This window comes from Trematomus bernacchii, unplaced genomic scaffold, assembly GCF_902827165.1.
Source record: "Trematomus bernacchii unplaced genomic scaffold, fTreBer1.1, whole genome shotgun sequence".
NCBI lineage: Eukaryota > Metazoa > Chordata > Actinopteri > Perciformes > Nototheniidae > Trematomus > Trematomus bernacchii.
The window spans coordinates 334,379-348,999 of NW_022987625.1; the positions used below are offsets into that span (position 1 = coordinate 334,379).

Sequence of the window (14,621 nt, forward strand, 5' to 3'; positions counted from 1 at the left end):
TATAACGCCTTGCGTAGGATTGACGTAGGAAGGTTGCTTACGTAGTACAAAGCACAAAAATAGGTACATACATTTTCCGCCATTTTCCGATTCACAAAACATTGCGTACCGGCGAGGGAAGTGCGTACGGCACTCCCTACGCCTGTTTCCCTTTATAAATCACAATCGACTCGTAACGCCCATATTTGCCTATAAATAGTCAAAGAAACGCCCATTCATTCATTCATTCTGACTGACTGCATGAAGAAGATCGCAGGAAATTACGATAGAACAGCTAAAAAAGACATCTCACACCGTGTCAGATTTGTTTGGTGGATGCAGTTTGAACCAGAGTAGCAGCATGGAGGTCGGATCGTCACCAAAATAAATAAATAAGTGGTCCGAAAAAAGTTAATGACAAAAAAAATACACATAACCTTCCTCAGGCAGTGTGTTTGTCCCGGGGACAGGAGACACCCCCTTGATGAGAAACTCTAAGAAATGATCGGGGAATCCCTCCGGAGTGTAGTCATGACGACTGGATCTGAATTATTTTGTTGTATTTGGTGGTTTGTGTTCCAGCTGTCGATCAGCAACTATATATCCATAATCCACCAGTTAAAGGAAATACAACTAATGTGTTGTGTTATATTAGCTGTTTACCACATATGGTGTTCTTAGTTTCCATACCTCCTGTGTTTTACGAGCGACTTATCAAGTCTTGGCAAACGGCATAAAACACGATTAAACGTGATAGTATATAAAACCATGCTCGTATCTACAACCTATAGAAAAGCAAAACGGCGTCAGTTTAGACGTAATTCTGTCCTCCTGCTTACCGCATCATTTATGAGAAAACATTTCAAAACATTAACACAACATATTCGAGGTGGTTTTAAATAACATATCCGTATTTATTTATTTCTCCAAGTTATGTTTTTGTGTGCACTGAGGAGTCTCAAACAGGCGTTTGTTTAATCATTTTAAGATTGGCTTTAATCAATGTTTGAAAATGAATTCTTCATATTTGATAAATGAGAGGTAACATTTTATTTATTTCCACATATTTCTCTCCATTCTTCCTTCTGCCAACGGTGTCGCAGTTTCTCGTCTCTCCCGTTGTTGTGCTTAGTGCGTACGCATGGGTTAGAGTTTGCGTGGAGGACCGCACATTTTCCCGTCAAGTTAGTATTTTATAAATCGCAAACATTGCGTAGAAACTGGCGTACGCCATTTTTTGAGCGTATATCCCTTTATAAATGAGGCCCCTGAACACAACAGGACCATACTGGGAACTTCTGCAAATAGTTATAATTTTTTACTGTATTAAAAGACCAGTCCAACATTTTGGACAGTATGTTTTTTTGCTTTCTTGCCTATAGTCAGATGAAAAGATTGGGACCAATAGCTTAGCATAATGTCCAGAAACAGGGGTAAACAGCTGGGCTGGCTCAATCTACCTATCAGCACCTATCAGCACCTCTAAAGCAAATGAAACCATTTCTGGTTTACAAAGACTGTTAATATGTAAAACAATACATTGTAATGATGGGTTATTTGACAATTTCTTGGCTGGGGAAGGTTAGTAAAAGCGTGCTGTGCTGGCGGTTGCACTGTGTTGGGTCATCTTTGTTGTAGCTGGTCAGTATGCTGTTGCAGCACAGGAAGCTCCGTTGTCCAGGTGGGGTGCAGTTAGGGTGACCAGGTGCCATCAAGCCACATGTGGGACAAATAGGACCTTTTTGCGGGACAATGCGGGACATGTTACTGTGTTGCTTAGAGTTAGATTAGATGTTTGTATAATGTCTATCTAACCCTTAAGAATAAACATTTCTATGAAACTATAAGCTTATAAATATTAATAACAACGCTTTACTTTGGTTTAATTGTTTGCACAAACTATGCAAGTGAAGGAATTAAATATATTTGTTTTGAATGGAATTAACATAAGAAATTATTATGACCAGAAAGAAATGACCGGATCTAGTTTACTGCCCGGTCTGCTGCCCTGTGGGCTAAACAGCTGCTGTTACCTCATCTCTTTTGGTTTCAGGAGGAATATATCCATAGATCGAGGGGGGTGGTGGTAGAGCAGGCTCGCGACTGTTAGCGCCGGAGCCTCGCTGCGAGGAAACTGTGTCGCGCATAATTGCGCCACATTTGCGCATAAGATGCAGCCCCACACACTCTGCGTGTTCTGCGTGTGGGGAGGGGCGGCCCTGCCCATAAGTTAATACATTTCTCTGTTGATTGATTGACAGCTGACACAGCTAATGGTGATGATAGCCCTCTTGATTTCTACACACCTTTGTATAAAAGCCTTGTTTAAGATGGGCGACTGTCAATCAAATGCGGGACATCGGCAAAATGTGTGGGACAAATGATCAAAATGCTGTGCAGTCCCGCACAAAGCATTGAGCATTTGCAGAAAATGTACATGCACAATAACCTATAAAACACACTACAAGGGAGAACCCAAAAAAAAATAATAGCGCCCCATTTAAAATAGTAGTCCAGTGATCGGAGAGTGGTTTGATGCGTAGCTGCAGTCGAGGGCTTCCAGCAGGGCCAAGAGAGAACCAGGAGGAGAGGCAGGCCAAAAGAGAAGAGAGCAGGAACAAAGGGCCGCTACTGTTTTAAAATAAGGATTTCACAGCAATATGTGACATGGCAAAGTCATAGGTCTGAGTTACAGTGACTAATGTCTTTTGTAGATGGTTGTCCTCAGACGGAAGACTTCTGGGTTAGGGCACAGAAAGTGGTTTTGGATTTTCCACAATAAAAGAGTGACATTTGAAATAAGAATCTATGGCTTAAAAAGAATAGAATCAACTGCCAGAAAATAATGCATTAAATGAACCTTTCCTATTAGGAATATATTTGTTTTGATCATATCTCCCATCTCTCTTTGTCTTCTCTCCAGGGCCCTTGCACATGCCAAATTCACTAAGTAAGTAACTCAGATATAATAAACCATTCTGCACAGATTTAGTAAGTTTCCACTTTGAAACATGTGTCTTAATGTTTCTGTCTGAATAGGGAACTGAAATATGTAATTCAGAGGTTTGCTGAGGACCCGAGGCAGGAGGTGAGTTTGTGTTTCTGCAGGTTGACCTCTTAGCTTACAGAAAAGTGTTTTGATGAGATTCACCAACAGAAACTCTTCTGTGTTTCTCTCTCTTTTTCCGTTAGGTCCATTCCTGCCTCCTCAGTGTGCGTTCAGGTAAAGATGGCTGGTTCCAGCTCTACAGTCCAGGAGGGGTAGCCTGCGATGACGATGGAGAGCTGTTTGCCAGTATGGTGAGTGTTGATACACAAAGTCAACCTTCTACTCCAATCCTCCAGCTAGTTATTTGTTTGCAGTAAGCGTACATTTCACACCTAGGCCTTCAGTAGTTTCCTACCTGAATTAACCTGTTAAGCCCAGGGGCTGCAGGCTTTTCTTTCACGAAACTGTGTCTCAGGGCTTCTTAACATTTAACAACCTATGAATGTGTCATACCCACTTAACGGGAAGAAACTCAGCTAACTGACGATATGAAGCATTCTTAGCTAAACGAAACACATGGGTAATACCAAGCCTCTGAATTAGCACTTACGGTACGTCCACACAGCAGCGCTAAAAAAATCTTGGAGGTGGGCGTATCTGAAGCTTGGGGATTTTTTGCGAGCAACGCGACCAACAACCAATCACATGAATCTCCCGCCCCCGACATACGAAGCAAAAAAGCCCGAAGTAAACTGGATATAAACTCCCCAAACAGGCGAAAACCTACCACTGTCTCTGCCACCTCCCTCCATGCCTGGCTCCTCCGGTTTGTATCCCGGTAGGTAAATAGGGACTGGTCATAAAGCACCGGGTGATTCCCTACCGCTATTTCTCCTCCATGTTTTGTAATATGAGGAAATGACCTGCAGTATGTCTCTCCCAGCATACATGCGGTTTGATTGGCTAGCGCTTGTACTGTCAGATTTGCATACACGGGATTTGATTGGCTGACGCTTCCACCTCAGCTTCAAAAGTTGAACATTGCTCAACTTTTGAATCCTGAGATGCCTGGAAATCTCCGCTCTGCTTCCCACAATGCAGTTCGGCGAAAAGTGAGGCAAAGTGACGTCACCCCATTCAAAGTGAATGGGCAGAAGCGGTGGAAGATTTTTTTAACGCTGCTGTGTGGGCGGGCCCGTAAGCGGAAAAAAATGCTAACGCACTTAGCACAGAACTCACGGTAGAGATATTGTATTACTTATCGGATCTGCACAAACAAGATATCAAATGAAAGCTGAGATTCCATAGATTCTAGAGGTATAAGTATCATCACTGTGACCAGAACTCAGGGCAGCGAAGGCAAAACCAGACAACACACAACGTAGCTTTACGGAGCCAAAACGGCCAATACGTCTTACCTTTGCTGTTTTCTGATCAAAAGTTGTGTTCAATGGCATTAAAACGCATTAAAACGCTGCTGAAGGTTAATCCAATGTGTCTGTGTCACTTTGAAATGATTACTGATAAACCATCATAACATTTGTGTCAAAAACTGAGATTTCATATAGAGTGTGTGAGAGCTACAACCCAGCTTCCGGTTTTGGGCATTCTGGCTGCGCATCACTCATTCACCAATGGTAATGTTTAGATGGATTTAGGAACTTCCCCTCGATTCTATTGGCTCTAACGGTTCAAAAGAGGTGTCAATCATCAAAATCGACGAGGGGGGCCAGAGATATGGCAAATCCACCCAAATGACCCCAGAAGTGATTAGAATAAACTATTCGAAATAATTTAATACATGTTAATGAAAAAACGATATTAAAAGGTTAGTCAGGGAGTCTGATAGTGTTTAGGCCAGAGAAGGCCTTGCTGGCCCTGACGGCCCACCACTGGGTGTTGCTGAGTTTCCCCTTCTGCATCTCCACCAGGTTCATATTTTGATGGGCTCCTGCTATAAGACCAAGAAGTTCCTGCTCTCGCTGGCGGAGAACAAGCTGGGTCCCTGCATGCTGCTGGCCCTGCGTGGAAACCAGACCATGGTGGAGGTTAGTATTCAGACCCTCCCCTAAAATGCTTATATGAAGTTTCTCTTTCATCAATGGAAGACCATGTTTGTTTCTATTAATTGTTTTATTAATAAACATTGTCTTTTTTTTCTTGTAGTATAGTATGGTTTTTAGTATTTGTATACATTTTTGTATACTTAGGTAATTTATTTGAGTTTTATGTGAAGCAATTTGTTGTCCTGTGTTGTATATGACAACATCACAAATTACCTGAGCCTTACTCGATGTGTTTAACTTCTTATTTTGCCCAATCAATATTGCCAACTCCAAATACTAGTATAAGCATTTATAAGACTTGACACCAGTTGGCAGTTTCGCTTTAAGATTGTTGTTACTGTGGACAAATCACTTCATTAAGAAATCATTGCAACTTTAGTTGGCTGTTGTAACAAAGCTGATTAAAGTGACTGCACTTAAGTATAATTGCACTGATTTACAAGTTTTAATGGGCTTAGAGAAAACTGATCAACACACCCAAAAACAAATGTTTACCTTTACAGTGTATGTGTGTTCATGTGTTCAGATCCTGTGTCTGATGCTGGAGTACAACATCATTGAGAACAAAGACACTCAGCTGCAGATCATCTCCACCCTGGAGAGCACCCAGGTGGGGCTGCGCATGTACGAGCAGCTCTGTGACCGACAGAGAGAGCTCAAAGAACTGGTGAGACACACACACACACACACACACACACACACACACACACACACACACACACACACACACACACACACACACACACACACACACAAAATACTTTATTAGAGGCCTGAAGTGAACGTGGGTGCTGTACTTTGCAGTTCTCTACAGTTCTTGTAGATCAGGGGTGCCAAACTTAAGGCCAAGCAGCGCGTCATAGCGATGTTGACGTTCCTGACAAGCGGCAAACTCTGGGGCAGAGCCGGGAAGCCCAGAAGGAAGTGCCACAAACTGCAGTTCATCTAGTGGCCGACAGGGGATGGATGCAGAAAGGAGCAATTCCCATAGACCCCCTTGTTAAAATGCCCTACTTTACCGCAGAAATAAACATGTTTCTAGCCTGGATCCAATCAAACTTATTCTGGATATAGTTAGATTCCACCTTCATGACAATGGAATAGGGAGTGCATTTTTTTAACGTGAGTAAATTAGTAAGTAAAGTAAGTTTTGCCGTGAGTGAATGAAAGTCTTATTTCTTCTTGAAAGAAAAAGAAAATGCTGATGAAATTGAGTTTGAGACCCCTTTTAGATCTTTTAATTAAGAACATCTTGTTCCAGTTCATCCCATGTTTATGTTGGCTTCAGCTTGTTGGAATTAAGACCTCTGCAGGAAAATCAAATCACCAGTTTCTCATAACGTACAGTTTCTCGTCTCCTCTGTGACGCATGTGACCTTGTCAGTCCACTATTTCAACTGTTTAAAGGTCCCCTATTATACTGTTTTTCATCAATATATTATAAGTACTTTGCCGTACTTAGTTCCCAGTACTTAGTCCCGCCGAACTCTTTAGTCCCGGAACTGTCCTAGTAAATCACACCGGAATAAGTCCCTGAGGGAGGATTACCTTGGTTGGTGATTGGCTAATGGTTACACAAGCCAAAAAATCGTTATGACATCATGTGGCCAAAATCTGATCAGCTCATTTTCAGACAGGCTTTTATATAAATGGATCAGGACAAAAAGTGAGCGAATATTTTTTCACATGTTTATGTATAAAAGACATGAAAAAGTGGATTTTGCATAATAGGTGACCTTAAAGGCCCCAGAAGTGAAGAAGTATGAATGCACTGGATAAGATGAGAAACAAAGAGAAGTCACGAGGTTAATTTAGAAGAATTCTGTGTCATGTATGAACAGTTATCATCGTACAGGAGGTTTGTCCAGAAGGCCACAACTTCTCCACATGTATCGTCCTTGAAGAAGACACTGAACTTTGACTGGTGTCTGCCAAATGAATGTTATGTTCTCGTTGAGACATGTAAAGAAGAACTCCTTCTACAAATATGGGCTTGAATACTAGTTCCTTAAAAATACATTTTTTAACATGCAAACATGTCACAGTAGAAGCACAAAATACAGAGATGAACCTGAAAATGAGCATCATATGTCCTTTTTAAGTCAAGTTTTAAAGAGATTTACTCTTTTCTGTTTGTATCATATTAAGGTGTATATCTTGAGGTTTTGGACTGACAAAACAAGTCATATTAAGACATTTCCTTGCACTTTGAGAAACAAGGAAGGGCACACTGTATTCTGGCCTTTTGTTGAACAAACGATTAATATGCAAAGCAGTCGGCAGATGAGTTGTTCATTAAAACAATTATTAGGGGTCGTTTTTCTCTCGGATGAACGCTGTGAATACTAGAGCTTTTTTTTTAAGGAGGAGGTCAAGAAGGAAAAATAATATGGCAGTAAAGCTTTGTAGCTGAGGGTAATGAGTCACGCCTATAGTTATAATTACAACAAAGGTTTTGTTGTCTGAACTTTTACATTGTCAACGTCAGTTTCTGTGCTTGAATTAAAAAAATAAAAGTGTTCACAATTGGGCTATTTGTGGCAACTCTATCCAACATAGAGTAAATGCTTGATGCTACACTCTCTTCATCGTGTTAACAGATGTATGTCTTAGAAGCTTTTCAATGTAAGCTTCTTTCAACACAGGTTTACATCTGCTAATGACAGAGATCTCTCCATTTTGGAGTCAGTTTACAGTGGCTTACTTTAAATGTCATATCCCAAGGACCATCTTAAAACAACTTCAAAGAATGCACACGATGCAGGGCAAAGGGGAAATAGACTCTCTAATATTTAGATGATCATTACAAGAGGCAAAGACAATAATGACTATGCCACCAGAAACAGCCTGTAATATTCAGACAGGAAGAAGCCAACATGATATGCTGCCATCATCATGTCACAGCTAGTCATGTTTTGTTGGACATAAAGTCAAGTTTGTGAACCTGTCACCTCCGCCCATCGCCTGCTTTTATCATCATTTGCCTACTCCTGAATGGTGGTAATAGTACCCCTATGGGTGCTTTGGAGTACTGCAAGGGGTACTTGAGATTTCAAAATGAAATTTTAATTTCATAAATATTACTTATGCATATTTTGTTAATAAAAAAATGATGTTATTACAGATGAAATTCAAAAATTACTTTCTTTCTTCAAAATTAGCAACAAAATAGCTGAAAACACAGAAACTTGAAAAAGAAGCCAACGTTGGTCACTCAATTTTAAGTGAATTGCAATCAAAAAGGATCAGTTGGAAGCAGCTACTATGAGGTCTTAATGCTTTTGCACTATACCAAAAAAATATGTTCGAAATCTGAACACCGAAAGGCAAGTTTATCTGCAGCTAAATGCTGGAGGCCTCACACACTCAGTCACACACACTTAGTTCTGTCTGCAGAGCTGTAGAGCTATCCCAAGGCAGCAACCAATGAATGTGCACTTTATTCACACTTAAACACAAAGGAAAGATAACTGATATACTTAATGCATAGCACATATACAAATCTTAATTGAAGCAGCTGTGTTCATAAATATGGACGCAATGTATTGTATTCATCCTTCCAGTTTCAGAATCAGAGCCAGAATGATCTTTCTTGTCATTATACTCGGGTGCCCTCTCTCTGTAGTTAAATTACAGAACACATCTTCTTTATACACGCACACAGTTATGAACACTTTTATAGGCATGATTTAAAACTAACGTAGGTATATTATATTCATGGTAATGTACTCCAAGGCTACGTTGTGAAAGTTCACTGCAGTTAGTCACACCAACAAACAAAAGGGATATGTTATATAACTCAATTATTAAATAAGTGTGATTAAATTAGAGTAAATTATTTATTCTTTAAATCCAGTGAGTATGTGTAAGAGGACAAAACATGGTACTGTAATATTTTAATCATTATTTTGTTTAAGACCTTGCATCCCTTTTCCTCTTAATGACATGGATCAGCTGCTCACACACACCATCTGCTGTCTGAAAATGTTTCTGCAGGCCGCTGAGCTCAGACGCCATCTTTTTTTCTGTCTTTTTTCTCTTCAGCAAAGGAAAGGAGGCCCCACCCGGCTTACTCTGCCCTCAAAATCCACGGTGAGATTACACTGATGCCTTCACTGCAGCACACAGAGACACGTTAGACAGAAATACTTGCGTTAACTATTTCAGTATAGAATTTGTTTTTCCTCACATGTAGGATGCAGACCTTGCCCGTCTGTTGAGTTCAGGGTCTTTTGGGAATTTGGAGAACCTGAGCCTGGCCTTCACCAACGTAACCAGTGCCTGTGCCGAGCAGCTCATCAAGCTGCCTTCACTCAAACAGCTCAACCTCTGGTCCACACAGGTACAGCACAAACACATCTAAGAAGTCACATTAGTAATAACTAATGATCCAATACATGTCTAATGTATGTCCCGTCTTTGTCTATCTTTTTGTTCTTTTAGTTTGGGGATTCAGGGTTAAGGTTGTTATCTGAGCATCTGGCCTGTCTTCAGGTTTTGAACCTGTGTGAGACTCCAGTCACTGATGCTGGTCTGCTCGCTCTCAGTTGTAAGAAAACACACACAAAATGAACACCTTAACTGCATGTTATGCATCACAAGATCATCATTGCTTAAACAGAATGAGCAGTCTGGCAGAGGACAAGGACAACATGTGAACGGTGTCAGTCAGTGCTTTGTAAATCTGGAAGTTCATTGTGGCTGATGCTAATTACTTTCCTCTTTCAGCCATGAAGAGTCTTTGCAGTCTGAACATGAACAGCACCAAGCTCACATCTGACACATATGAGGACCTCAAGGTAGTACTGTAACACAACTCATATTAACTGCAAAGGTCATTTGCCCAATATTTATTGGAAAATCATTTTGAAAATGCATATTATTCTTGTTTGGGTCGACCTTCTACACCTTCAATCTAAACTTTGTTTAAAAAAAAACACCAATGCAATGTTTATATTTTCATATAAACTTACATGCAATAGTTTACATGCAGCTATAATGACAAAAGGGACTCAATATTTACACTTTATTTAACAAGAAATTGTTATCTTTCTTGGGGTAACGGGGATAATAGGCATGTGTTCCGAAATTTGAGCTAACTTTAAACTGATATAGTGAAAACGGAGTAAGTGTATGTTTCAAGGTTTTGATGCAGTTTCCTTTCATCTATGTCTTTCTCTGCAGGCCAAACTGCCTAACCTGAAAGACGTTGATGTTCGGTACACAGAGGCCTGGTGATCAACCAGGCTCACTCAACCCTTACACACAACCAGGCAGACACATCAACATATGCACACACTGCACACAGGCTCCAATTCATGACAAGAAAATTGTGTAGGTATGTCATCTCCATCGTTGCCCATCATTAGACCAGGAAATGTGACATCATCCCCGCGTAAATATCACCTGATGTGACCAGAGGAGGAGCCTTCACAAGCTACATCACAACCCCTGTAATGACATCATCACTGGGTATCAACTGTCAGCAACACTTTTTTTCTAAACAAGAAATCTTTATTGACTTGCAGCTTCCCTTATCTTTTCACCAATATTCCAAGGACCTGATGATTAGAGGAAAAGCTAACCGCTGTTACATTGTGACATGCAGGACACTTTTCTTTGGCTGAGCTTTTGCCCAGTCTTTCAGATGTCTCTCAGTTCCCATATCCAGTCCAGGTGCAGCTCTGCAGCCGATGCCCTCCCACCGCTGTTGGTGTGTCGTGAGGAAGATCTGAGCTTTCCCATCTGTTTCGCTCTCCTGCGCTTGTACCATGAAAGCTGGACACCGCAGCTTACATTCCAGTTCTTCTCCAAACTGATCTGCGAAGTAGCTCTCAAAGCAGACGTGTTGAACTGAACCTCAGTCCTCACTCTCACACTCTTTGGCTTTAGTTTTCAGGTTGTGATTCTAATATGTTCAAATGTTTTATTGGGAAATAGAGGTGCTGCCTCTTAGAAACAAAGAGTTGCAAGACTGTGCCTGTTTGTCTTTCATGACAGGTTCTTGCACAAAAAAAAAAAAAAGAAGGTTTTTATCAACTTGAATGGACATATTTTTCCAGACATCTGTGCTTTCATATATTGTGTGTTTCTTTATAAAACATATATATGATGATAACCCCCAGTGATGATATTTTAGAAACAGTTTGGAAACTCTGCAGGAAAGTTCAACGGCAACATTTGTTCCTTTTTCGTTTGTTTTCACTGTACATACTGATGATCTCCAATTACTATTTAATAACCGTTGTGTAGCAGTAGTTGGGTTGTCTGGGACTGCCTAATATTTATATGTTTTTTTTAAAGCCTTCTTAACTCTGTCTCTCCTGGATTGTGTCCTTACGATAATGAAGTACACAGGCCCTGTTGTCTTTTTTTGCAAGATACAACACAAGCCCCCCAAGAGGGCCCCATACATAGATCTCTCTGTACAATGTCATGATGGTAACATAGATCTGTGAAGTGGACTCAAATTGGACCTGAACCATCACCAGCTGAGAGTTGTGTTTTTTCTTATTCTTTGCTATTTTCGGAGATATAAAAAGAAGAAATGCAACTTGCCAAACTTTGTCATTGAATTCAGTTTATGTTTGTGCACTTGTGTCTTTGGGCAAACATAAGTGTGTTTTCAGTACTGACGAAGTTTCAAGTGGAAGCTGCCTGTGGATAGACACTGACACTGTTTGGATTCACGTCTCTGACCCCTAGCTGAGGTCCGGGGGAGCAGTCTCAGTGCCTATAATGGAGCTGTGGATGAGTGGCCTATTGGTATCTTACTATATGTCACACCACCTGTTTTAAATTGTTCTGCTGTTCTTATATTACGCCATAATAAATGGGTTACATTTTTAGGCTGTTGTGGTGAATAATTGTCATCAGTGGATGGGACAAAATCATTGTACATATTCTTTCACGGGCTATAAGGGACAAAGGATAGGAAAAAGGCACCTTTTGGCCATATCTGCCTTTCTGCATTCCCTCAAAATGTTGCCTGTTGGTATTGTGGCAGCATTACATATGATGTGGTAACTGCCCAGTTGATCAGAAGCTCCTTTTCCTCTCTGTCTAGATGTGGTTTGAGTTGCATTGGCCCTAGAAAAAGCAAGACATGTCAGACTTCCTCTCTTTTTCCAGTCAGCCTTGCTCTGACTGCACCCATCCATTTTATTTATTTGTGTCGACCTCCGGAATGCTTAGGGTTTGTTAAACCAACATCACAGCTGCAGCAGAGGACAGGATGCCGTCCACTATGAGATGCTTTGTTTCTTATTTATTAGGTGCCATGACAGGTTTGGCTTGTAGATTTGGTTTATGTACGGCCATCTTGGTTCCGGTTTCAGGACCTCCTGCTTTTTCATATCCTGTATGATATACAAGTGTATATAGTCGTCTCTTCCCTTCTTCCCTTTCATTTTTTTTTAACCCCCTCCACCCTTTTATTGGCAGGCTGGTGTTGCTTTATCTTATTTGTGTGTGGTGTTTTTTTCACACAAAGTGCACTGTAATCTAACAAATTATGTTTTCATAATATCTTTAGAGTTTCCAAAATCTTTTATTTTATCACTTAAATCAAATTATTGTGTTCTTGTTTTTGTTTGTTTTTGCATGTACATGTTGCTGTGTGATCTATTTTTATTTTGTATTTTGTTTTATAAAGGATTGAAATATGATAAAGGGTCGAATCACTATCTCACTGAGGTTAAGGACTGAATTAGAGATATCCAATCCAATTATATCTGATCATAGTGGCCAAGATCTAGCTATGAGTCCTGACGGGTCCTGATGGGTCCTGACGGGTCCTGAAGGTCGAGGCAGTTCGGGTTTGATTGTTGTTGATTTTTAAACAGCCACTACCAATGCTGGTACTGTTGGACTGACGCTGCCTCTAGCTGGGATTCAATCGTTCAAGTTTTTCCATTTTAATATTGAATAAAACTTGCAAATAATTATTGTTTCCTCAAGAATGTGTACCAATACTGCCAGATAATCATATCAGAGGTGGACCACACTGACTGACCGTTATCATTTTAAAATAAAGTTGTTGCTTTTCACACATCAGATAATCCCGTGTAACTTTAGTGTCATTTTGTTTTATCCTGTTATTCTAAGTCTAAATATTTTTAAAGAAATAGTTTGATATTTTGTAAAATAGGAGAACTTGCTTTTTTAAAGGTTGTTAGATGAGAAGATTGAAAGCAATAAGAGATAAGAATGCCATCAACCTTCTCACCTAACTCGGCCTGAAAGCCAACTATTCCTTTAAATAAGTGGACACTGAACTCATCCCCCACTTGTCCAGACTATGACTGTTTGAGGTTATAATGGAAGTAGGGATGCACCAATGCATCGGCCATACATTGGCATCGGCATATGTTCACCCTGATTGGTAAATGCAAATCCAACGTTCAGAGTCAACTACTGATCACTTCCCTGGGAGAAATGTTTTCCAACTTCAAAACTTGGCAATTTAAAGCTATTAAATGTCTAATTATCACAAAAAGGTCATGTATGAATATATTATGACGGATGATAAGAAAGTCAAACTGACAGTTACTTAAAATATTCTCATTGAGTAGGTAATTGTTTAGCAGTAAAACGGCTTTTGTAAAAGTGACTATGAGTAATCTGTGCAGATTCAAGTAAGTGTGAAGAAGGGCTAAAAGACAGTTCATATGTTCTTTATAAGGATGTATTTGTTTCCCTGACACAAAAGAGAATTAAAAAAAAAGGAATAAAGAGAACACATTGTGGCATCTAAGGAGTGCATCCCTAAATGAAAGCTGTGTTACTGTGGAACATGTGATGGTTAACTGCCACTTCTGTCGTGTCTCCGTATCCTGTGGAGCTCACTGTGCTTTCCGCATTATCTCTCTGATGTTTATTATTCTACTCTAGCTCTACCATGTCCAACATGTGTACAGCTGCGCTCAAGTCTTAGCAGTTGTTATAGAAGGAACAGGGTCAGATGTTGCACAACCTGACGGACTGAAAGGACTACTCTTTCTTCCCATAATTCCTTGTAAAAAAAAATGTTTGTGGAGCTTGAAAAGGTTGCACCCATTATGTTTCTCTCTTCTTTTTTTTTCGCCATTGATCTGCTCCTGCTAGGTTATTATTATTATTGCCGCTGCTGCTGCTGCTCTGTGGCTGTTGTAATGAGAATGCAAAATATCTTCAACAGGAAAAACCATGATGTGGAATAATTTCAATCCAAATTAAATTGTCTGTGAATATGTTTCAGTTGTGTGTGTGGAATGTCTTTTTTATCTGTATACGACATAGGATAGTAAATGTCCACCACTCTTTTATTGACACTAGTAATCACTACTGTAGTAAGTAGTAGTGAGGGGGAGGATGTAAATCAGGGCTATTCAATTAGTTTGGAATGGGGGCCGGTTGATGAAAATGATCCAAAGCAAGGGGCCGGGAAAAAGATGGCTTGAAATATGAGCAATCATATTAAGAGCTTCAGATACAGTAAATACTACAACAGCATAGTGGAGTGCATATATTGTCTTTAATTCAATCAAACAACATAGCCCCAAGGCCTTTATAGATCTAAATGGCAAGTTCAGAACTCAGTAGGCCTA

At 40.1% G+C, this 14,621-nt stretch overlaps 1 protein-coding gene across 2 annotated transcripts in view; it reads left to right on the plus strand.

Annotated features, from left to right (window-relative positions):
* Window positions 1-14,266, plus strand: part of cmip (c-Maf inducing protein) — a 47,631-nt gene extending 33,365 nt beyond the window's left edge. The window contains exons 12-21 of one of the 2 annotated variants that reach the window (XM_034132942.1): window positions 2,903-2,929; window positions 3,019-3,067; window positions 3,172-3,279; window positions 4,900-5,016; window positions 5,561-5,701; window positions 9,079-9,126; window positions 9,230-9,376; window positions 9,478-9,583; window positions 9,763-9,833; window positions 10,219-14,266. In XM_034132942.1, the coding sequence (XP_033988833.1) occupies window positions 2,903-2,929; window positions 3,019-3,067; window positions 3,172-3,279; window positions 4,900-5,016; window positions 5,561-5,701; window positions 9,079-9,126; window positions 9,230-9,376; window positions 9,478-9,583; window positions 9,763-9,833; window positions 10,219-10,272 (868 nt within the window). In that variant the 3' untranslated portion in view covers window positions 10,273-14,266. Of the gene's footprint in view, window positions 1-2,902; window positions 2,930-3,018; window positions 3,068-3,171; window positions 3,280-4,899; window positions 5,017-5,560; window positions 5,702-9,078; window positions 9,127-9,206; window positions 9,377-9,477; window positions 9,584-9,762; window positions 9,834-10,218 lie in introns of those variants that run through there. The other variant, XR_004556141.1, reaches the window with a different exon arrangement.
* The last annotated feature ends 355 nt before the right edge of the window (window positions 14,267-14,621 follow it).